The following is a 24,073-nucleotide window of genomic DNA, read 5'->3' on the forward strand; positions in this document are numbered from 1 at the left end:
GAGAGGAAGAGAGGGAGAGATGCCTGTTTGGCTGGGAATTAGAGAACTTCAGTCTTAGTGGAGTTGAGCATGAGCAAGTGAGACTCCATCCAATATTTCATGGTGGAGAGACAGTTTGAAATTCTTGTCATCAGATCGTCGGATAAGGAGTGAAAGGAGAAAAAAGATCTGAGTGTCGTCAGTGAAGAGTTGATAGAACAAGCCATAAGAGGAAATCAGGGTGCCAAGAGCTGAAGTATAGAGAGTGAAGAAAAGTGGACCAACAACAGACTCTTGGGGAACTCCAACAGTAAGGGGGTGAGTGGGGAGGAAAGGCTGTTGCAGGACACCTGATAGTCTCTGGGGCAAGGTAAGAAGGAAATCAAGGAGAGATCATGTAGAGAGGAAGTCAGAATGGTCAACGGTATCAAAGGGAACAGAGAGGTTGAGAAGAATAAGAACAGATGAAAGATTTGCATGCTGAGGCGAAGAGAGGAAGTTGATGACATTGAGGAGTCCTGTCTTTGTAGAATGCAGAGGTCAGTAGCCAGATTGAACAGGGTCCCAGAGGTTGTGCGTATGAAGGAGCTCAGTGAGTCGGTTGAATACTACTCGCTCTAGGATTTTGAAATAGTGTGGTAGATGAGAGACAGGGTGAAAGTTGGCAGAGAGATCTGCCTGGCTACTTAAAGATGAATGTGTGACTTGCTAAATATATATATAAATATATATATTGAGAAAACAAAATAGCCATAGACACAGTGCTCAGCCTCAAACACAGCGGGTGCACCAGGGCAAGGTAGGCTCAACCTTTAAACTATACTTCCACTGAATCTCCAAAGCGTGCAAAGAAACGTTCCATGACACAATACATGAGATGCCAAAAGCCCGGGCACACGTAGAGTAGTGCAAAGTATAATTTATTCAAAATTAAAAGTTAATACCAAATCATAAAAGATTGGCAATGACATGCACAATTAATGAGGACCAGGTAGATTAAGTACACTCACTGACACGGGTGAAAAAGGCTGTGCGTTCCATCCATCACAAGGACTTCATCAGGCTGAGGTAAAACAGTTAACACAGTGCTGCTTCCTTAAAGATATACTCTCTATGTGTCACTCCCCTAATGACCAAGTCAATTGACTACCACAGAGTTTCACATGGCATCGCCAATCTTGTATGCTTTGTTATTAACTTTGCACTTTGAATACATTGTACTTTGCACTAGTCTACGCGTGCCCAGGCTTTTTGCATCTCATTTAGTGTGTCATGGGACATTACTTTGCACGCTTTGGAGATAGTGGAACTATATATGGATTGCTAAGTAAATATTGACAAATTGATTATTGAGAAAGGCAGATTGCCATTTAAAAATGGCTGAAATAATAGTTGATGATACAGATTGTTCTCAGTGGACTGTGTTTTACACTTATAAACTTTTGTGCCTCATGCAAATTCTTTGTTTGTGAATTTGTTTTACAAGGAAACCATTTGGATAAAGGAGAATGCCATGAGAGATGCATGTGCCAATGTCACCATGGAAGGGTCCACCACAATGAGGTTGTCAATGCATACCATACCTCTGCCACCTCAGGCTCCAACATATATCATAGGTCACTCAGGAACCCCTCGATGGTGATGAAGCCTCACATCTCTGACATAGTGGGCACCAATCCTTATCAGAGGCCCTCCAAATTTGGCACACCACTGGATATACCAATCCGACAAAGGGAAGTGCTGCGCGAGAGATCTCGATTGGCCCTCCAGTGGGACACCTGTCCCCGTTGTGCATGGCCAGGAGAGATTGACACTTATAACCGTCACAACAGGTTGCCACACAGCGGCCACTCAAACAAGAGTTGCCCCAAAGACAAATATGGTAAAAGCAAGAACTGGGCAGAACAGCAGCATACAGCAAATGCTACCAAGCAGACGATGGTCAACGAAAGGGTGCAAGGACACTGCAGCGAATCCGCCAGTGAGGAAGACCAATTGCTGGATACAAGGCCAGGTAGGACAAGCCGTTCAAGCATTTGTTTCAGAATTGCACAGTTGGATATGTTGTGATTGAGCCAGAGGTGAATCGGCTGGTGGGGAAATCAGGACATTTATATTGGAGAGGGTGTCACAAAAAAGTCAGCATAGTTGGGCCTAGTATAGCCATCACCGAAAGTTTAGAAACAGCCAGAGAGGTGCTAACCTGAGTTGGGGTGCATCATATTGATTTGGATGACATGTTTCACTGAAATTAAAGGTGATTAGTTACTGGTGCTGGTAAGGGAGGAAGTATCCAAGATGAGAAGGGGAGCAGTGAAAAGAAGTATCCAAATTGAGAAGGGGCATCATAGGAAGGAAGTATCCAAGATGAGAAGGGGTACATAGGTAGAAGAGATCCAAGATGAGAAGGGGCACATAGGGAGGAAGTGGCCAAGATGAGAAGGGGTACATAGGTAGAAGAGATCCAAGATGAGAAGGGGCACGTAGGGAGGAAGTATCCAAGATGAGAAAGGGAGCATATGGAGGAGAGATCCAAGATAAGAAGGTGGGGGCGGGGGGTGTTTTCAAGATGAGAAGAGATGCATAGGTAGGAGCAATCAAAGATGAGAATGGACGAATAGGAAGGAAGTAGCTAAGATGAGAAGGGGAGCATTGGGTGTGGAGAGATCTAGGATAAGAAGGAGCGCATAGGAGGGACGTATTCAAGGTGCATAGGTAGGAGCAATCAAAGAATAGAGGGGGGCATAGTAAGGAAGTATCCAAGATGAGAAGGGGAGCATAGGGAGGAGCGATCTAAGATGAGAAGAGGAATGAAATGTGGTCACAAGTGGATGGAAGTTGGGCTAAGGAGGAAGGAAGGTGCACATTGGAAAATCATCAATCAAGGAGCCAAAGGCTGAACACATTTATAAGGGGTTTTGATGGATTATAAAGTAGAATTTTCTCCAACATTAAAGAGTTGGCAGCAACAACATTTTATAATGAGGGAATTTGGGTTTGAAAGGAAAATGATGGATTCAAATAGAGCAGATTTAGGGCAATTTAAAAAAAAAAGATTTATTCAGAGACAGTTATAACAACAATGCAAACAGTATGTGATTTTGAAGAATAGTGTTGTTGATTTTGACTGCTGTGCTTTGTACAAGTTTATTAACAGATCCTCACCAACTCGTTTATTATTGATCAACATTAGGCCTTAATTTAATGACCAACGCTAGTCTGTCCTCCACTGATAAACATCGGTCTTTCCTCCCCTCACCAAGACCAACCTTGACTTCCATCATCAACCCTTCCCCCGTTGGTAATCGCGAGTCTATTTGACTTCATCCATACATATCTATCCGCCTGAATCATCACTAATCCACCTACCACTGACATTCATCTTTCCTTCCATCCATTACCATTCCAGGTCCATCCTCCATTGATGATCACAAATTCGTCAACCACTGATCATCACCAGGCCACCTTCCCTTGACCATCACTAGTCCTCCTTATTTTGTCTACCACTAACCTTTCCTTCATTGACCATCACCAATTTATCCTACGTTCAGCATAATCAGTTCTTCCTCCAATGACCATCAAGCATATTTCCATCATGCATCTCCAGCCCTATCTCTAATGGTAATCACCAGCCTTTTCTTCCACGATGACCACGGTCCTGTCTCCAATAGTCATCACAATGTTCCACTGAATTGAATGTTACTAGTCCATCCTCTGTGGAGCACTGCAGACTCTTTCTCCAAGAACCATCACCACATTTCCCTTCAGTGACTACCTTCAGTCTGTCTTCATTTGTGTCTACGCCATTTTCATAGATCTAAAAATGGCATTTGATATGCTACCAAGAGGAAGGTTATGGTGTCTCCTGGAAGAACTGGGTTATCCCGTCAGCACTGCTGAGGGCCACCCAGATCCTGTGTCAAGAGAATGGAGCTGTAGTAAGATGAAGTCTTGATGGACAAACAACCCCAAAAGTGAGCATTGAGATGGGAGTATGACGGGTGCATACTGACCCCATGCTATTCTGTATTTTTATGAACAGGGTCATAGCAAAGCTGTTCAGCACCCCGACAGATGCCCCTACCCTGGCTGGTGACAAAGTGCATATTCTGTTATTTGCAGACAATGCAGTTTTACCCTCCCTCAGTCCATTGGGCCTTAATTGTCAACTAAAAAATCTTTGAAAAGTTCTGGGACTCGAATGGCTTGTTCATCAACACTCAGGAAACAACATTGTTGGTATGTAGGAGACAAAAGGCCAAGAAACAACCTTGCCTAAAGCTTGAACTAAAGGATGGCTTAATAGAACAAGTAAAGAAGTACTATTATTTTGGCCTAGGAGTGAGGGGGTTTGTACCTGGGGGGATAAGATTGCGCGGGAGCATTGACACTAAATAGATGTAGTGGTGCCATCTTCAGATTTACGACAGAGCATAGAAATAATGTATTGGGAGTATCATTGGAAGCCTACAAAAGCCAAGCCAGACAACGGGCCCGGTACTGAGCAGAATGGTGGGGTATAAGTAACATTGGGAGGCTACAAATTGTGGCACAACGTTTTTGGAAAAACATATTAGGGTTGCCATATAGCACAACCAACCTCCTAATATTTTTGGGAAACAAATCTGCAAATCATTGGCTCAATTTGTACAGCCAAGCATGCGTATTACTGGGTGCGTGTTTGGTCTAACCCAGGCTTAGGCAAATACATGGAAGCCCTAATGGACCTCATGACCGAGGAAAGGGGTCGACATTTACCTTGGTTTGCAGGTGTGAGGAAATACCTTCAATCAATTGGTTGGTGAGGTTATTGGTGTAACACTGATAATTTATGCAGCAGCTCTAAAAGGCAAATTTAAGAAGCCCATTCACATAAAATTGAAGCAGATGTAATGATTACGATCGCCCAATCTAGCAGTCTCACAAGGTATTGGCTTCTGAAGAAGTCTTGTCACTATGAGGCCTATCTGGATTGCATTCATCCTAAACAAATTAGGTCATTGTTTACAAAGGCTACATCTGGGGATACTCCCAATTGCAGGTCTAAAACAAAAGTGGAACAATACTATTTCGCCAAATTTTCCTTTTTTGCCCAAATAAAATAGAAAGTATTGTTCACCTTATTTTAATCTGCCATAACTTTCTTGATCTGTGAAAAAAGTACTTGAGACCTCTGTTCAGGCTTCCTGGACGTAGAGTCACGTCTGAGGCAATGATGTTTTGTAGTGCAGCTAAGCACATTGAATGGGGAACTATTTGCTTCTTGCTTGGAGATGAAGGTCCAAACATCTCCTTCATTACGGTCGTTAACTTTCTTTTTTATGCGACCCTTTGCGCACGGTAGTATATGCTAATTTGCACATCAATATAATAGCCTGGTACTGTATTTCAATTGAGCGATTTTGTAATGTTTCTTATTTTGGAAAAACATCTATTTTTCATTGATAATCATGCGTTCCCTGGATTGGGTCATTTTATTTCTATATTAATCTTGGCACAAGTTTTCAGGATTTTATGATTTCATATTGTTATTTTAACCTCTAACTTGCAATGATGTGAAATGTGAATGTATTGTGTTTTGTTTTGCTTTTATGGTCTGCTATGGCCGAAATAAAGCTAATGGGCCTCATTACAACCCAGGCGTTAAGGGTTTAACGGCGCCATCAGCGCCGTTAACCCTTAACGCCTGATTACCATTTTAACGCCTGCTTTTAGCAGGCGTTAAAATGCAAGGTGCTAACCCGCCTTGGTGCTAATTACGGCACCGTAATTTACGGTGCCGTAATTAGCGCCTTCCCCACTCCCATTATGCCCTATGGGGCAAAAATGGGAATGGGGAAGGGTAAATGGGGAATGGGGATTTACCGCCCCACTCACCTTGGAATGGGGCGGTAATTCCGCCATCCACCATGGTGTAAACGGAGTTTACACCATGGTGGTAAAGTAGGGAACTTACCGCCTGGGTTGTAATGAGGCCCAATGTCATGAATTAGTCATTTACACATTTCTTTCATTAACCACCAACAATTCCTCGCTCGACCCTGACTATTTTGACCACCATAAACCATTGAATGTCTTACATCCATTACCCTTTTTAAGTCATTCCTTCATTTCCCATCACCGGTCTGTCCTTCACTGAAAATCACCAACCAGTTACATATTCATTCATCAGTTAGTCCTCCATTGACCATCAAATTCCCTGACCTGCTATTACCAATCTGCTCTAAATTTCCTCTCACAAGTCCTCATTCCATTGACTGTCAGCCATCATTAAGGACAAGTGCAGACTTTAACTCCACCGGCGTAGGAAAGAAAGAACTAGAAGACAGACCTTCTCTGTCTACACTCCCAGACTCTGGAATCCACTCCCCGTCAACACCAAGCTCACCCCCTCGCTTCTACTTTTCTGGAAGGAACTCAAGACCGTCCTGCTCAAGAAATGGCTTTTCTCTAACACCTAAGTCCACACACCTTCCACTCCCCAACTAACCTCAGAATGGGCAATCTGCACCCCCCTTTCTGCAAAATTGCCCCCCTTTCCAGTCCTCATCGTTAGCTCTGCTCTCCCCTGGATCTCTGCTTCCCTCACTTTGTACGCCCCATAACTTGTCAAGTGCTCCTTTGCGATACCCTAATAGTAATCACAATAATAACAATATCAATAATAATAATTCCTCCATTTAGTATCATGAATTCTTTTCCCATTTGGCATCCTCAGCCCGTGTTCTGTTGGCCATCATCGGCCTGTTCCCTGCTGACCATCATAACTGCATTCTTCACTTAGAATCCCCAGCTTTCACGCCACTGGCTATCACTAGATTCTGCTCTTTTTTATCACTATATAAATAACATGGTCATCTTTATAAATTAAACATTTTAATTGGAACTTGGTTGAACTGGAACATACGTACATGAGTATGCATTAAGTGCCATGAAAAGGTAAATGGTTTCTCTGTAAGAAAGTGACATCATCTCCCTTTGTCTTTCTCTTTTGTATGTTAAGTAGCCTCCCAAAGAGGAATTGTCTTGTTTAAATAAAACTTTGCCTGGAAGTTGCATTGTTTTTCCCTGTCTGGTTCAGAAGACAGAATGTTCAAATGCAGTCAAAACCAGTAGTTATTGGCTCTGCTGTAAACATTCTGATTGGCTGAGAGGAGGTCAATAACAATTTCCATGTGCTAATCATCATTAGTGCTTCCCCGTTTGATAAATATCAAAACGTCTTGTATTGGCCAACACCAATGTGTCGTACATCGACCTTAGCTCATCCTCCATTAGCCATCATCTATGTGCCCAAGAATTAACATGTCTGTCCTTTTCTCCAATGAGCATGAACAGCCTTTTCTCCAATGTGCATGTTCATTGATCTTCACCAGATCCTCTTCCATAGACCCCCACCAGTTACTTCCACATTACCATCAACCGTTCTGCCTCTGATTTATTTACCATTATGTCCTCTAGTGATCATTATCAGTCTTACCTCAAATTTAGATCACAGGTCCATCCTACATTAGTCATCATCAGGCTTTCCATCACTGACTTGCCAGTTCATCCTCTACTGGCCATCACCAAACTGGTCTCTGTGATCAAATGACCATCAGTAATCTGTTCTTCATTGAATATCTGCAGCCTTTTCTTCATTCACCACCACTAGATCCTCTTTGACTATTACCAGTACATCATTCAGTGATAATCGCTAGTGTTTACTCTAATCCTTTTCCAGTGTACTTCTCACCATGGGCCACTGCTCCCCCTTTTTCTGTTGTCTAGCACCAGCCTGTCCTCCACTGGCTTTTGCACACATGAAGGAGATATTACTGGAAGGGACAAGAATGTGCGTTTTGTTCCTTGGGCAATATAGTATGTAACTGAGCACCCATCAAAGCACAAACTCACATGCAAGGATGATCTTTCTGAGAGCAATCTCACTAAGCTTTTTTTGCATGGGCCTTTATCTAGTATACTCATGGTGTCCATACCTGCCAAAAAGAGACAGGTAAGAAAAACTGTCAAAATTGACCAATTAAAACAATTTATAATCATGGTGGTGAATGAAAAAAATGTCTCGTGCAAACGCAGTCAGTGACTGTGCATGAGAAATTCAAAATGGGTTAAAGGACCCAATGTACTTTTCTTCTAGACGGATCGACTTTTCACATGGCATCACTAAAACTATAGTGTCATAGACTTCTAGCACTTAAAGTGACAACACATTTCAGCCAGTCTGAGAGGGAGTTCTAATTTTCATCAGGGAAAAATAACAACTTTTATTAATCTAAAACAATAGTTCGGCAGATTCCTAATACCATAATATTTAGATTATTATACATGATATACCCTTAATATGCTTTTTATAGTTGGGCTATCGACTACAACCCCAGGGGAACATTTTATAACAGTGTTTAACTTCTTCAGTGCGCAATAAAAAATGGATAAGGTACACACTCACTTGTACTGTCAGTCGCCATTTAAAGGCCTACACAATTGAATGCGCCGATATGATTTCCAAGGTACCACTTGAGGATAAAAGTGGAATTAAACAAGTTTGGTTGGTTATTGAAGAAAAACCTTTACTCACAGAATACTTACTTGGTGCATCTGCATATGTACATTTTGCCAGTCAGGTGGCACAGCGAGTAGCAGCGCTCGCTTTGACGTCAGTGCAGAGCCTGCTGATGCAGGTTCGAATCCCGGCGGGGCCAAACTCAGCCTTTCATCCTTCCGAGGTCAATAAATGAGCACCACACACTTTGGGTAATAATAAGCAGCGCTCAGATACCTGAGGGTTCGTAGCGCTATATAAATGACAAATTATTATTATTGTGGTGACTTTTGCGTGTAAGCACAGGACTGAATTGAAAGACATGCTGCCACTTCTGAACATAATAGCCAGGGTGAGTTAATTCCTCTAGCTTCTTTGTGGGTAGCGATGATGTGGGAAAACTGGATCTCCATTTTGTACCACACATGGGTCTGACTTTTGCCACACAGGTTAGTCAATTCGGTATCCTGTCATTTTATTGCAAACAAGAGTGTACATTTCAGAGCAGACCATAACACCGAAAAACAATGCAAACATTAAATAAATAATAATAATAATAATAAATAAATAAATAAATAAATAAATGGTAGTGGGGTAAGGAGTTAAAAGGGGCTAGGGTGGGGTTGGGTTGCTGTTAAAAGGTTAAAAAAACAGAGGGATTGGGGGGACCTCCCCAAATGAAAAAAACTAAAAGAACTCAGTGTTTTGTCCACAATGAAATTTACCAGTCTGTAACTGTGATCGGTAACATCACATATATCTGTCAATTCTAGCAGCTGTAGTATCCACTGGCAACTCACCCTGGCTATAATTAGGTTTTCACAGGTTCCCCTCTTGCCATTGACTTCAAAGAGAGGAGTGACCGAATGCAAAGGAAGGATGTAAATGGATGGTGAGTTTTCAAATACATCTAAATCAGGGATGCCCAAATCCAGGGCTCTATGGACGGAACCATTTCGCATTTTCAGGATACCGCTCATTCATATTCATGAGATAAATGTGCATATAATGATTCTAAATACATGCAAATGTTTTCCCAGGAATATTAATTATCCTGAAAACCCATCAGGGTTCCAGCCCTCGAGGCCTGGAGCTGGACAATCCTGATCTAAATCAACAGAACACATGGAAAACGATGAACGGTTCAAGCAGACTGATCTTTCCAGACTGGGAATGTGGTAAATGTGTCCAGGTTCTAGGGATTTCTCTATAACGAAAACATGTGTTGTTCTCCCCAAAGAAATCTAGGTCTAAGGTGTAGCAAAGGGATACATCATTGTAGGTCAGGGTTGCCTGCCCTGAGAGGGATACTGTTCTCCCTGTGGATCTATGTTCTGAACATAGTCTCAGGTATATATCAACAAGCTTGCTCCTTGACCCTTAAAATTATCCTTTAGTGATGTAGTGTCCAGCGTTCTTCTGAACCCTCCACCACCTCTTGACACATGCAGGGATATGATCATCAATTCACTCCATAGGAGCTCTCTGGAATATAGTGCCCAGCTCACGTCCAGAAATATAATATCCAGTTCATTTTAAGGGATATAGTACCCAGCGTATTCTCAAATATAAAAGTCCCAGCTCATTCCCATAGTTAGAAGTAGCAACAGATGTTGTTACCCTCTGGGCGGGGCGCCTTCCTGGGCAAGGAGGAGTCTCACAGGTATCGCTAGTCTTGCCGGCTCTACCCGGAATCTCAACTCTCCCCAGGTTTTTAGCTCTTTTACCTCGTTCAGTTCTCTGTGCTCCTGTTCCCCGAAGTTCTGCCTTCTCAGCGCCCTCTGCTCGTGTAGCTTCTGCAGCTCTCTCACCTTTCTTTGGACACTCAACATTCCTTGCTCTCTCATCTCTCCCAGCTTTCTCACATTCCTAGCTCTCTCATCTCTCCAAGCGTTCACATTCCTTGCTCTCTCATCTCTCCCAGCTTTCTCACATTCCTAGCTCTCTCATCTCTCCAAGCGTTCTCACATTCCTTGCTCTCTCATCTCTCCCAGCTTTCTCACATTCCTAGCTCTCTCATCTCTCCAAGCGTTCTCACATTCCTAGCTCTCTCATCTCTCCCAGCTTTCTCAACTTTCTCTGCTCTCGGGGGCCTCTCAGCATTCCTAGCTGTCCCTGCTTCTCAGTTTTCCCAGATCGTTCAGTTCCCCAGGGCCTCTGAGCATTCCCGGCTCTATCACCTCTCCTCGACCTCCCCAGCATTTCACCGCTCTCTCAGCGAGCTCTTTCAAATTATTCAGCTCTCTTAGCTGCCAGTGACCTCTCAGCTTGCTCGGCTTGCTTTGCTCTCAGGGGCCATTTGTATTCTTTTCCCGGCCAGGTTCCTAAGTGCCTCACTTGGTCTAGTTGTGTCCTCCCTTTTTGTATGCTGCCAGCTGTTCATAGCCAGGTCTCATATTGGTTCTGCCTGGTGTGGTTTACTCTCCGCAAATCTGATTGTTTGAAGTCCATCCTCAAATTATTCTATCTCACCTAGGTGCTCTTCATGCAATACCGAGTCTTCAAATTTCCTGTCAGCCATTTGAAGGTCAAGCAGAGGTCCTGACTTTTATAAGTGATTCTATGTTTATTTGCAGTTTGACCACTGTTCCACTGCGACGCCTCGATCCTGTGACCTGGGCCCAGGAAAGTGAAGCAGAGCTGGGATAATGCGGTCATCCTTCTTCTCTTTCCAATCTAGTTGTGGAGACTCCGTCGGCCCATTTGCAGAGTGTGAGCAGATGTTCTTTGAGGCTGGGGCCCCAGGTTGTGATCAGCTGTTCCCTTTCTTTGAACTTTGAGAAGCCACTCATGCTCCACACTGGACTTCTTTTTTCCGGTATTGCCAGATGTCAACATCATTACCCCCATAAATTGACGGATCAGATTGAGAGAAAGAAATTGTCTGCAGCCTCCCACTATCCTTCCCCACTCCCAACACCACCAACATTGCCTGACCTCAACCCACAATCTACATTTAGGTGATAAAATTAGAGAAAAAAACCCAAGCAAAATAAATTAGAGCAGTTTTTGTTTGTGCAATAGACCCAATACAGTTAGAGGGAGGGTCAGCTTTAGTTAGCATGATCATGTCTGGATTATGGGGATGGAGAATTGGGGGATCCCACCCTTAAATGCATGCACGTGGCTTGTAGCACTGACCGGAGGGCCATGGTAGATCAGCTTTCCTGGTCAAGGGTACTGAATTTGTCACTCACATTACCTAACCAAGTAGGGTAATTACACCTTTAGCATTCAAGAAGAGGAACCCTCAACTTTGGAAATCAACTATTAACTATTGCTACTATGCTTTCCCGGAGGTTTCCTGTCCCCAACACAAATATATTTATTTCACAGCATATTGAATTTATCAAGTGTTCTGATCTAGGGGGTTTGGTAATGTAAGAGTCAGTCAGACTATCTTTTTAGATAATCTTAAAGTGATTAGTTATTTCACTCTGTTGATATCAAAAACCTAGCCTCACACTGACTTAATCAATGCATGCTGACATCTCTGGAAGTGCTACAAGAGTATGATGCTAACATTTGATTACCACCCTGGACGGGTGAGTCAGCCAATCAGGTTGCTCCAAACTCAAGTTCTGAGCATCCTGAGTGCTAGACTCACCCGACTTCCACCCAGCCAAAGCACTACCTGTCGGTCCCTCGCTGCCCACCACCCCTAGCCCCCAGCTCAAGCTTGTGAAAACCCCCACCCGCATCGCCTTACCTTAAAATGGCTCCCCTCAGCCGGCAGCAGCACCGCTTCCTGTTCATGAATCTGCCATGGAAATTGAAGCGCAGAAATCCTGACTTCCATTTGCATGGCAAACTCACACCACCTCACCTCTTCCCAGCCTCAGCGACTGAAGCAGCTCCTAAAATTACTATTAGCACCATGTAGGTTTGCCTCAGTGAGCTAATAGCAATAAGGAACCGTTGAGTGGGCTTTAGTGGCCCAATAATTGTAAAGGGGTCCTGTGTTAATGCCCCCACGTTTCTAGGGCCTATATCTTGAGCCCTGGGTTGCTACCGGCCGGTAAATGTTCCCCAAATGGATATTTATTGCTATAGTAATATTACGCGCAAATTGGCCACGCCCTGAATAAAAGCACTTCTATACATTCCAAGACTATCTTTGTCTTTCTCACAGCATTTACACTGTCGATCATTTCCTTATCCTCTATGGTGAATGTGTAACGTCATGCATGTAGTTTTGTGGACTTTGGCAATTCTTTAAACCTCTCTTTTTCTGACCGGTTTCACACCATGTATACCCTAGGGAAAAGATCCCCCGCAAATAGTGCTAGAAAAAAAAGAAAAAAAAACATCTAAAATGTTCCACGGAAACACGGTATATCCTTTTCTTTATTTTAAAAATAAAAACGCCTCTCTTGTGATTCAGTGACCGGGAGGCTGCTGTATTAACAGAAAGTATTTTCTTATACATCCTTTGATGTATTAAAGTATATTTGCGCACACTGGAGTGAGACTTGTTTGGCCAAAAAACACTCACAAGAATCTGATGGAAGATGGAAAGGTGGAAAATACGAGTTGAGAGGAGACGAGTAATGATCAAAATGCAGGTGTCAATTGAACGGCACTTATTTATTGTATTCTTTATTTGTAAAGCGCCTATACACAGGCAAGTGTTTCCAAGTGCTCAGGAAGGGTGGGAGCACGGGAAAAAAAAAACAATCGCTCAGAGCCCTTGAATTTCTGAAGCGATAACGGTCTGCACAGGCAGATTAAGTGGATATGGTTATGGTTAACAGTTAGGATACAACAAATAGGCCTGACAGCGATTCTGCATTTTTTCCAGTGCACAATAAGGGGTGAGACAAGGCAGGACAGAAATACCTACAGGCAGAGCTGTAGTGCAAGTGCAGGCAGGACAAGGGAGGGGCAGGGGACCAAGTGCACCCAGTCAGTAGAGACCAGGGAAGTGCGGAGAGAGAAGCTCTCAGGAATTATTTCAAGTGCAGTGAGTGGGTGGGTGCAGGGTCCTGAGGCAAGTGCAGTAGGACTGGCAGGGGTGCCTGGGACCTGTGAGACTACGGGGTACACCAGGCGGCCAGTCAGTGACTTGTAAAGTGCTCCGTTGCTCCCCGAAGATAGGGCCGCACTCAATAAGTACCCCAATAATAATAATAATAATAATAATAATAATAATAATAATAATAATAATAATAAGGGTGCTGGTCAAGAATCCTGGAGTCAGAAGGAGGAATTGCAGACGTGAAGCCAGAGACGTCTAAAAAGCCAGGCAACTGGAGCAACATGAATGCAGAGGAAGGAACCAGACTATCAAGGAAAACAGGAGCAGGGAATCAGGACAGGAAGGGGTCTGGTGAGACACGAGCAGCCGCGACGTAGCCAGGAAAGGTGTGATGCACTAAGCAGTACAGAAGTATCCCCTTTTATTCGTGTGTAGGGGAAAGTATGTCTCAGGACTGACCTAGAAATACCTACCTCATTGGACGGGGATCCAAATTCAGACTGAAGATATCCAAAGTGGGGCCATCACCCGTCTGGACTAGGTTGGGAAATGCACAGCAATGAAATCTTGATCACAAAACACTTCCACATGGCACGGACACTGGCCACATTCATTGGAGCACTGTCACGGTAGGGATCTCGGCTGCCAACACCAGAGCGCAGTGCAGCTCAGAGGACACAACTCCAGAGCTCGACTCCCTTTTCACAGAGCTGAGAGCCTACCATCTTCATGGCAACAGAAGGAATTTGAAAGCCACAGCACCCACAGGCCATATATCTGTGTTTCTGTGTTGACCATCACCAATTGTTCCTCAATGTGGCCATCGCTAGTCTTTCTCCACTGGCCATCATGTACTCTTCCTCCAGTGACCATCCAGTAGCCTTCCTTTAGTAACCATTACCAGTCCCTTGCCCTTCATTCACATCGCCATCCAATGGACCATCACCAAGCTGCTCCCCATTGCCCACAACTATTCCATCCTACATTGATCCTAACTCGTCATTCCTGTATTTACCATATTCAGTGCGTCTTCCATGGTCAATGCTCAATGCTTGCTTCATTGACCATCGCCCGCTGGTCCACCATTGTCCTTCTTCCAGGGAGCATTTTCATTGTGACCCTAACCTTTTATCAAACCCATTCAGACTTATTACAAAGTTGTTGTAGTCATTGAACTGTTTGAGGTCTAACCTTTGCTTTGATTCTCACCTTTCTAGTTCGACTGCCAATTGCATCCTGGGTCAAGGCGGCATCTAGAGAGGACGAACCCCAGTCTGGATTCATCTCCCCGCCTGATGCAGAGAGCAATGCAAACTCCCGAGTTAATGGGATGGGGGCCATGCACCACACCGCCCAGGAAGGTGATAGGCAAAGAGCAGTGACACCCCAGCCATGTACAGATGCTCTTGGGATGTCCAGTGCAGAGTCTACATCCACAGGCTCAGTCAGGTGAGTGCAGTTTTTAGAATAGTTCTGACCTGAACAATAATTCAGATCTGTACATCAAATAAATACACATCCTCACCATAGCATCTTGTGTTCCTTCCAGGATCAGGTCAGAGTTAAGCAAAACAAAAACCTATAGATATACAGGGCATTCTAATGATAAATGAACACGCAAGCAATGTGCATACTGTGGGTAACCTAAACATCTGTAACATAGTGTACCCCTCCTAACTCACTAGGAAAAGTTCTATAGTGTTTTATCATGCCATTATACATGTAGGTTACAAGCACGGCACAACCAGCGCATGTCTAATTTTGAATGATGGGGTGGGGTTACTATCCAATATAAAGAGGACGTAAACTAGGAAAATAATGTGCATCGATGTACATTAGGCTAGTCCCTGTTAAACTGCATAAGAGTAACCATGGGTAGCTATATTCCCATTACCATTGCATCCACAATCTCAATTTATTTTCCTAATCTTCTGTAGAAGATCACATAGTCAATGCACCATTTAGTGAAAACTCCCATTTGCATTAGAATGTGCCTTGACCCAAAACAAAAGGCAGTACATAAGAACGTGTTGAGGTGTGTGAACACAGTTAACACAACTGGTGGATAGCAGAGAAGACACTATAACAGCACGACTCATTTGATTCACTTTTCATACAAGTTCATGAGATATCTCGGTGTGGACCGTGATCCAGGAAGCTTCAGTGTTTGTTGGTGGTGGTGTCTGAATACCTACCATACACCGATGCATGCGTTTGCGAGATCTCATACCGGGAATCACCGGAAAGGGTGCGCTAGTCATAAGGTACAGAGAGGGATAACAATCTAATTCAAGAGCGGCGTGAGACGTATGATGGCACAGTGGCAAAGGGGGTTGAGGTTTTGGTCTGACAGGTGGTGAGTAGCTGTGTAAAGATAGATGATCTTAGGCTGGGCAATGCAGACCATCTATGATTTGTATGCTAGAATGAGAGGCTCTTACAGACATAATTGATCAAAAAAACATCCTCTAGGCCTGGAATTTGTAACTGTGGGTGGAGTGTGGACAGATAAACAAGTTGAAAAGTTGGGGCCTCGCAAGAGGGGACGAATGGGAGAGGGGCAAAGGAGTTGTTCATAAGAGTTGAGTTTGCTGAGCAATGGCACCCAGGCTCAATTGACCATCCCACTGTGGGTGTCTCTGTTAGATGGTGCCCAGTTGTAGAACCTTTCGCCTCCGCATTACATGTATGTTGGTATTCTTGGCTTTTGAACACCATTAGAGGGGGGCATGGTATGTGACTAGTGGGAATTATTGTCCAGTATGGCAATACCTAAGCAAGTAAACGACCAATCCACCTCAGTTTCACATTTGCATAATTTGTTTTGCAGGGATTTAACTTCCTGCTGATGAAGAGTATTGGTTGCTCTGCTCCATTCTGATTTTGAGAGAGGATTGCTACTAGACTTACTCGAGAGGCATCTGTTTGTAACATAAATGGTTCAGTGATGCCCAGTACTATGAGGATCAGTGGTCGGCAAAGGGTCATCAGACTGTTTCCAGACTGTCATTCTCTTAAGGCCTTTTTCATACTCACAGACCATGGCATTGTCATGTTTATGGATCATTTCAGCTTGTTGGTGAGGGGTCCATCAATGCTGAAGAGGTTCAGGATATACCCTGAAAGTAGCTCAAAGGCCCAGGAATGCTCTTAATTCCCTCTTACACTTTGGGATTGGTATGTTCTGATTACAATTTACTTTATTTTCCTGGGACATCATAATTAATTTCTCCACAAACCTGGAACCTCATCTAACAGACTTAGGTAGTACTAGGTGGCATGTACCCAGAATGGCAGCGATATCTGTGTCACAAGGCTTTTGAGCTATAACATACAGATGTGTCATGTGTTCTTCCCAACTTTCATTGTGGGCCATAATGTCATCCACATATGCAGCTGCAAGCTTTGAATGATGTTGCATTATTGTGCCCATCACCCACTGCAAGGTGTTGGTGCCCTATTCTGTCTGATGGAAAGTACAGTGAATTCAATAGGCCCATTAAGATCAGAAAAGTAATCTTCTCCTGGTTCTCCAGGGATGGGGAGGATCTGCCGATAGCCTTTAGTTAGGTCAATAGTAAATCTCGGTTTATGGTCATTGCATCAAATTCCTTGCATCTAAATGCATTCACATGAAATTCTTTCCATCTAAAAGATTTGCATCAAACACCCCCCCCCCCCCCGCCAACCCCTGTTTTTTACCCTTTAAAATCCTCCTGAACAAAAATGAGCCCTTTACCCCCAAAAACATGCATTCAATGCACATTTTTTAGATGGAAAGAATTTGATAGAATGGCATTAGATGGAATGGCATTAGATGCAATGACCAGATACCATAAATATGAACATAGTTGCTCCCACTCATTCAATTAGTTCATCATGTGGCGACAAGTAATGAAGAGACTGACCAAGTGGTGCCGTGATGATTGCTATAAACCTTTATCCAAAAGAAAGATAAACCTATCTGTACTTTACTCTAAGGGATTTCCCGACCTAAACTAAAGAAACTCGGTTGCACTTCTGGAAGTCAGTGTAAGTCCAAATCAAAAGGCACTGTCCCATTCAAAAAGGCTCCTGTGCTTTCCCTGGCACAACAACAAGCAAAAATAACTTTCTGGTTCTGCTGGTGACACAGGAGAATGACTCCCTTCTCTTGGATGTAAAGTGTACCAAAAGACTCCAAGTTTTCTCAAAATAAATGTTCCATAAAGTTCTGGCCTTTTGTGTCACACAAACAAAACAAACAAAACATTTCTACAGGATCATTGTGGGGTTTGGAGAATTACTCTTATCTGGTTCCTCAATGTTCCTTATAGTTCATCAAAACAAGTTATCTCCTTATGGATGTTTTCACACGTTCAACTTTCTTTATATTCTTTAATCTGACCCGCTGGGATGACAAAGGTGCTCCCTGAGTTCCTCTCAACTCCCCAGCACCACACATTTGAGAAGCTGGTGAGGGAATTGTGAATCGTAGTGATTGGTTTCTTCACATTTACAGTCTCAAGTATTCTTGATTCCCTGGATGTTACCAGGTTACTTTCTAAAAGGAAGGGCCTGAGTCTCAGCTTTTCAAAAGAAACAACAAAGACTTCTTATTTTAAAAGGGAGTGTTGACTCTGTGAATTGAAAGGACTGGAATTTTGTTCGGATTTGGTGACGACCAATCATAAGCTTGTAATAGCCTTTTGATAGAGGGTGATTGGTTTTTGCTCTGAAGACGAGCCCTTGATGATTCTGGGGTGCATGCAGGAGTCCTTCTCTTTCCCATGTGTTTTAGGCTGTTACGTCATTGTCAACGATTGTCCTTTAAAGTTCCCTTAAGAACTCTGTTCTTGCCAATGATGCTCCAGAAGATCCCTGGAAGGGTTTCTGTTCCTTCAGTGGAGGTTGAGAAGATAACCCCTCGAATAACATTTCAGGAAGTTGGTCTTTCATTTATAAAGACGGACCCAATTCACAATCGCTGAGGTGAGTGTTATCTCTCTGTTAGTTAACTGTTCTTTATACTTGTTTGCTTAGTTAGCAGTGCTTTATACTAGCTTGCTTAGTTAACTGTTCTTTATACTTGTTTGCTTAGTTAGCAGTGCTTTATACTTGTTTGCTTAGTTAACTGTTCTTTATACTTGTTTGCTTAGTTAGCAGTGCTTTATACTAGCTTGTTGTTGTTGTCTGTTTCCCAAAGCTCTCTTATTTTTCTCTCGGCTCCCTCTCTGACTTTTAACAACTCCCCTTACCTAGTTTTGCCAGGGATATTGTGATGATATATCGATTTTCTCGTTGTGCACTTGTTTCCTGCCCTGTACTGCTGGTTGTCTTGATGTTGCTAATGGACTCCACAGTCCCTTCTATACAGGTCATTCAGCTACCACCACTCTGGATGCTTCTGTATACTGTTTATTCAACTTTGTGAAAGACCAAAGTTAGCAGTCTCAGCGCGGTTGTCGGACTGCACGGCCCACCCACTGCAGGTCACACCACCACAACCCAATTTCCGCCCCTCCGTTGGGCCGGTTTCTGGTCGACTGGTACAATGCTTTCCCGGGCGTCTCACAAATAACATACATTTTATTTGCCACTGCATTGTGCTGATTGTCCTCTTGCTTGGGCTTACTCCCGCCCGCTGGCCACCAGGTTTCACTTGTATAACATCTGGTTTTCCGCCTATGTGCGGGACGCCTTCTCCACTTTCAGCTTCTGCTTACACTACTGCCAAATCCTAGTCGGTCTGGGAAATGTACTTGTGTGTTCTCTTGAACCACACTCTCCATGTCTCTCCCTCAAGCCTCTTGAATTTTACTTCTGCTTCTACTTCTGCCTTGACCGTGATCTCACTTTCCAACTCTATCTGCCTGTTTGTCTCTCTCTCTCTCTCTGTCAGTTCCATTGACAACAGCTGGTCGAGCGTTTTTCCCACGTGACTGGAGCATTCTCAAGTTCTTCCTTGTCCCTATACCTATCAAGTTAAGATTAATAGTACAATAATACATGGTTTCCGATAGAAGTTTAGGAAAAAGAGGTTTGGGCGATGTCACTACCCTATGGGGCTGGTAGTTAAACGGTGTGTGCCCCCTAATCACGTCTTGGTCCCCAGGAGAGGTACTCCGGCATATTACCTCCCCTAGGGGGACTATTGTTTAGCAGCTGCACATTCTATAGCCTCATGGAAAGGGTCTCCCCTTGGGGAAAAGAGACACTATCTGAAGGATTGTCACAATCAATGTGTGGCATCTGGTAGCCATGAAAGTATGAGACTCCATTCACCTTGTGGAAGTCAATCCATAACCTCCAGGCTCCCTCAGATGGGTACCGAGATGATGATGGGAACCAATGACTGTGACGTAATTGGTAATGATGAAGATGGGCAGCTTTCCCTGGTGGCATCTCAATTCGATGGACAAACCTGTGGTCTTGTTCTGGTGTCTTGAAAAAAACTTTAGCAAAATGTTGGTGGAAGTCCTGCAGATCAATGGTTTGCTGTTCTGTGAGGTGGTACGGGATCAACCCTGTTGGACTGTACTGGAGCTGTTGCTGTTTTCCATCCAAAAGATAGGCCATGAGCGCTGGGTCATCAGACCTTTCAGGTGTCTTTGAGCCATAGAGTGCGTGAGCTTCTCATGGGTGACTTGCACAAATTAGCTAGTTTCTTGTCCTGCTGCTTTTGGCCTTCTTCAGTCTTCTCTCAAGATGTCCAATAGGTCCTTGGGGTTTCTCTCATGGACCACGTTGAAAGGCAAATATCCTGTTGAGCTTTGGGTTGTTATCTTGGTGGCAAACATTGTCATGGAAGCAAATAATTCCAATTGCTGGAACCAGGAAACCAATGCCCAGAGAACATTCTTCAAAGTTTGATTTAAGTGCTCAGTGAGGCCATCTGAGGCTGATAAAGGTATGCACAAAAGGTATCAGAGTGTTTTTGAGGTCTGCATTGACTGGAGACATTAAATGAGTTTCCTGATCCATGAGCATCTTTTTCAGCAAACCGACACGGGTGTATTAGTGGATGGGGTGTTTCAAGGTGTTTTTCAGATTGTTAGTTTGCACTGGGGAATGCAGCATGATACCTTGTGGCATGATCATAATAACTAGAATGTCTTTATTCCCTGTTTGGAGTGGCTGAGGGATCCATTGATATCCATCCCAATAAGTGAAAATGATGTAGCAATAATATGGGGGTCGGAGGGGGCGCTGTGGTGCTATGCCAACATCTCTGCATTAGGCCTTCTCATGTAGAGGGTAACAGTTGACCACTCTACTGTGGGTTTCCCTGTTGATTGGTGCTTGATTGGAAAGCCATGAGCCACTGCATTAAATGTGTGTTGGTATTATTGGCTGTTGAAAGCCATGTGAGGGCTGCATGGTATGTCAGTAGTGTGAATGTCTGGGCAGTCGGGCAATACCTAAGTCAGTCAATGACCAACTGGCATCCCAGGCCCATCAGTTTCACAATTGCATAATTTCTTTTGCAGGGATGTAACGTCCTGTTGATAAAGAGCATTGGTTGCTCTAGCCCTTTCTGATTTTGAGAGACAGATGCCACTAAACGTACTCGGAAGGCATCAGTTTGTAACATAAATAGTTCAATGAGGTCTGGCATTATGAGGAATGAGGGTTGGCAAATGGTCTTTTTCCAGGCTTTCATTCTCTGAAGGCCTTTTCCATACTCTCAGACCATGGGATTGGCATGTGTTCAGCTGGTCGGCATGGTGCACCTTTGACCGGAAGAAACGGCTGAAAACATGGGCCTGCATCATGACTACTCCTTGATTTCTAACGTAGAAGTGGGAATGTGATAACTCCAAGGCTGCCTAGCAACTGACGCCAAGTGTGGCCCCCCGCCTGCGCATTGTTGGTGAGGCAGTAATGAGGGTCCTTCCGCTTATAGAGTATGGTCTTCCCGAGCCCCCCTCTCCTGGGAAATGGTTTTGTCATTGGTATTGTCAAACAGGATTGTCTGGACTGGATTGTGGCACTTGGTATGTCCCAATTCTTCCTGGAGAATACTATTGAGATTTTCTTCTAGCAGAGGAGAAGGTTATGTGGGTCTCTCTGCCAGACATTAGTCCTGGTTATGAGAGCCTTACCCAGAATCTTTAGCTCACTATCTTTCACAGAGGAGAAATATCCAAAACATATCAGTCTTTGTCCTGCTCTGGGGCAGTCCAGCACCAAAATGCTAGGCAATTCTCCTCTGAACAAGCGTACCAACAGCAACCCCAGACACGTGTTTCGGTCTTGTTGGACTGCATCAGTAGGGTGGAGCTGTGCCTCTCTAAGAATAGTGAGCAAGGGGTCCACATCTGGATTCCACTAGTACGTAAGGGTGAGACCCAAAGTTACTTAAAATATGCAAAGAATAAGGGGGGTTCTGGGAGTCTCTCTGTCAGACATTAGTCCTGGTTACGAGAGGATTACCCAGAATCTATAGCTCACTATCTTTCACAGAGGAGAAATATCCAAAACATATCAGTCTTTGTCCTTTTGTCCTGCCCTGGGGCAGTCCAGCACCGAATTGGTAGGCAATTCTCCTGTGAACAAGAGTACCAACAGCAACCCCAGACACGTGTTTCGGTCTGTTTGGACTTCATCAGTAGGGTGGAGCTGTGCCTCTCTAAGAATAGTGAGCAAGGGGTCCACATCTGGATTCCACTAGTAACTTAGGGTGAGACCCAAAGTTACTTAAAATATGCACATAACAAGGGGGGGGGGGTCTCTCTGCCAGACATTAGTCCTGGTTACGAGAACCTTACCCAGAGTCTTTAGCTCACTATCTTTCACAGAGGAGAAATATCCAAAATAGATCAGTCTTTTTCCTGCCCCGGGGCAGTCCAGCACTGAAATGCTAGGCATTTCTTCTCTGAACAAGAGTACCAACAGCAACACCAGACACGTGTTTTGGTCTGGTTGGACCTCATCAGTAGGGTGGAGCTGTGCCTCTCTAAGAATAGTGAGCAAGGGGTCCACATCTGGATTCCCCTAGTAACTTAGGTTGAGACCCAAAGTTACTTAAAATATGCAAATAACAAGGGGGTTCCTGGGAGTCTCTCTGCCAGACATTAGTCCTGGTTATGAGAGCCTTACCCAGAGACTTTAGCTCATTATCTTTCACAGAGGAGAAATATCCAAAACATATCAGTCTTTGTCCTGCCCCGGGGCAGTCCAGCACCAAAATGCTAGGCAATTCTCCTCTGAACAAGACTACCAACAGCAACCCCAGACACATGTTTTGGTCTGGTTGGACCTCATCAGTTGGTTGAGCTGTGTATCTCTAAGAATAGTGAGCAAGGGGTCCACGTCTGGATTGCCCTAGTAACTTAGGGTGAGACCCAAAGTTACTTAAAATATGCAAATAACAAGGGGGGTCCTGGGAGTCTCTCTGCCAGACATTAGTCCTGGATACAAGAGTCTTTAGCTCACTATCTTTCACAGAGGAGAAATATCTGTGGAGATGACCAGGCGTCGTCCCTTATGGTGAGTTGGAGTTGTCCCAGCAGGCCCTTCTGACTACTACCATGTTTGAGAATTGTATTGTATGGATAGTTGAGATTGGGAGTTTCATTTGTACCAGCCGGCTCCCTTTGCCTACTGCTGTCGTTGGTATACTATTGTGCCATTTTTTAAAGATTGTTCCAGGAGTCCCGTGCTCAAAAGGCAGCAGCAGCAGGGCAAGCATGCCTTACAATGGAGAGCCACAACCATGGCTTTCCCCTTCCCCCCATCAAGCGGAAGATTTGTGCTATGGAGGGAGTTGTTTCCAGCCACCTGCAAGAAAAACGAAGTGCGAGAAATACAAGTACCAGAATCCTTGGAGTCAATTAACTTGCCACACCTGAAAAGGAAATGAAGACACACCTGAAAAAGCAAAGAAACACAGCCTCCCTGAAGATTGATGGAGCCATGAAAACATGCGTTTGGAGGAGAAGCTAATGCAGGAAAACTTGACTGGCAACAGAGCGCCTGCCTTGTCACCAATATTTAAATACTATTGTCCCTAAACCAATGCTTCTTTGAAGACAATATCGGTAGTCTGTCCTGTAGAAGTTAGTGTAAACAAATTGTCTTTGTTTCTAACTCTGGAGCAAGCCACATGAAGCTGACCATATGGAAAGCATGAATCCCATAGATCGGTTCCAGTTACTTTGAGTTGGAGCATTGAGATTGTGCAGCAACATTATTGGTGTCCCAATCTACAGCTGAGTCAGCAGTGACCTCAACGTAAGTGCCGTACGTGTAGGGCTGAAGCGTGTAAGCTTGAAGTGCCATACCCGTACGTGTACAGCTGAAGCATGTAAGCTTTGTACTGTTGAGATGGCATAAATCCATCAATACCCATGGGAAATTAAGTTCCTGTCATTATCACAAAAGATCTGCCACGATGTGACGGACAACATAATTGCGGACACTATTGAAGAGACATGCACTGTTTCCTGTCACCCGCATTACTACAAAATCACTGTTTTGTGTCACCTGCATGACTTCAGAAGTGAGTGCCGCTAATGTCAGCTAGAATGCTGATAGTGTGGAAAGTTTACTCTACGGCAGAACTGCAGTGCCAAGAGCCATATGGTAGGGAT

At 44.0% G+C, this 24,073-nt stretch overlaps 1 protein-coding gene across 3 annotated transcripts in view; it reads left to right on the forward strand.

Moving 5' to 3' along the window:
* The window catches only part of LOC138567059 (enolase-phosphatase E1-like), a 293,308-nt gene that overhangs the window by 192,465 nt on the left and 76,770 nt on the right, over positions 1-24,073 (forward strand). For all 3 annotated transcript variants that reach the window (XM_069644896.1, XM_069644898.1, XM_069644897.1), the window contains exons 5-6: positions 1,466-1,993; positions 14,717-14,948. In XM_069644896.1, coding sequence (XP_069500997.1) covers positions 1,466-1,993; positions 14,717-14,948 — 760 coding nt within the window. The remainder of the gene's footprint in view (positions 1-1,465; positions 1,994-14,716; positions 14,949-24,073) is intronic.

This window comes from Ambystoma mexicanum, chromosome 2p (genome assembly GCF_040938575.1).
Source record: "Ambystoma mexicanum isolate Mex_15411 chromosome 2p, UKY_AmexF1_1, whole genome shotgun sequence".
NCBI lineage: Eukaryota > Metazoa > Chordata > Amphibia > Caudata > Ambystomatidae > Ambystoma > Ambystoma mexicanum.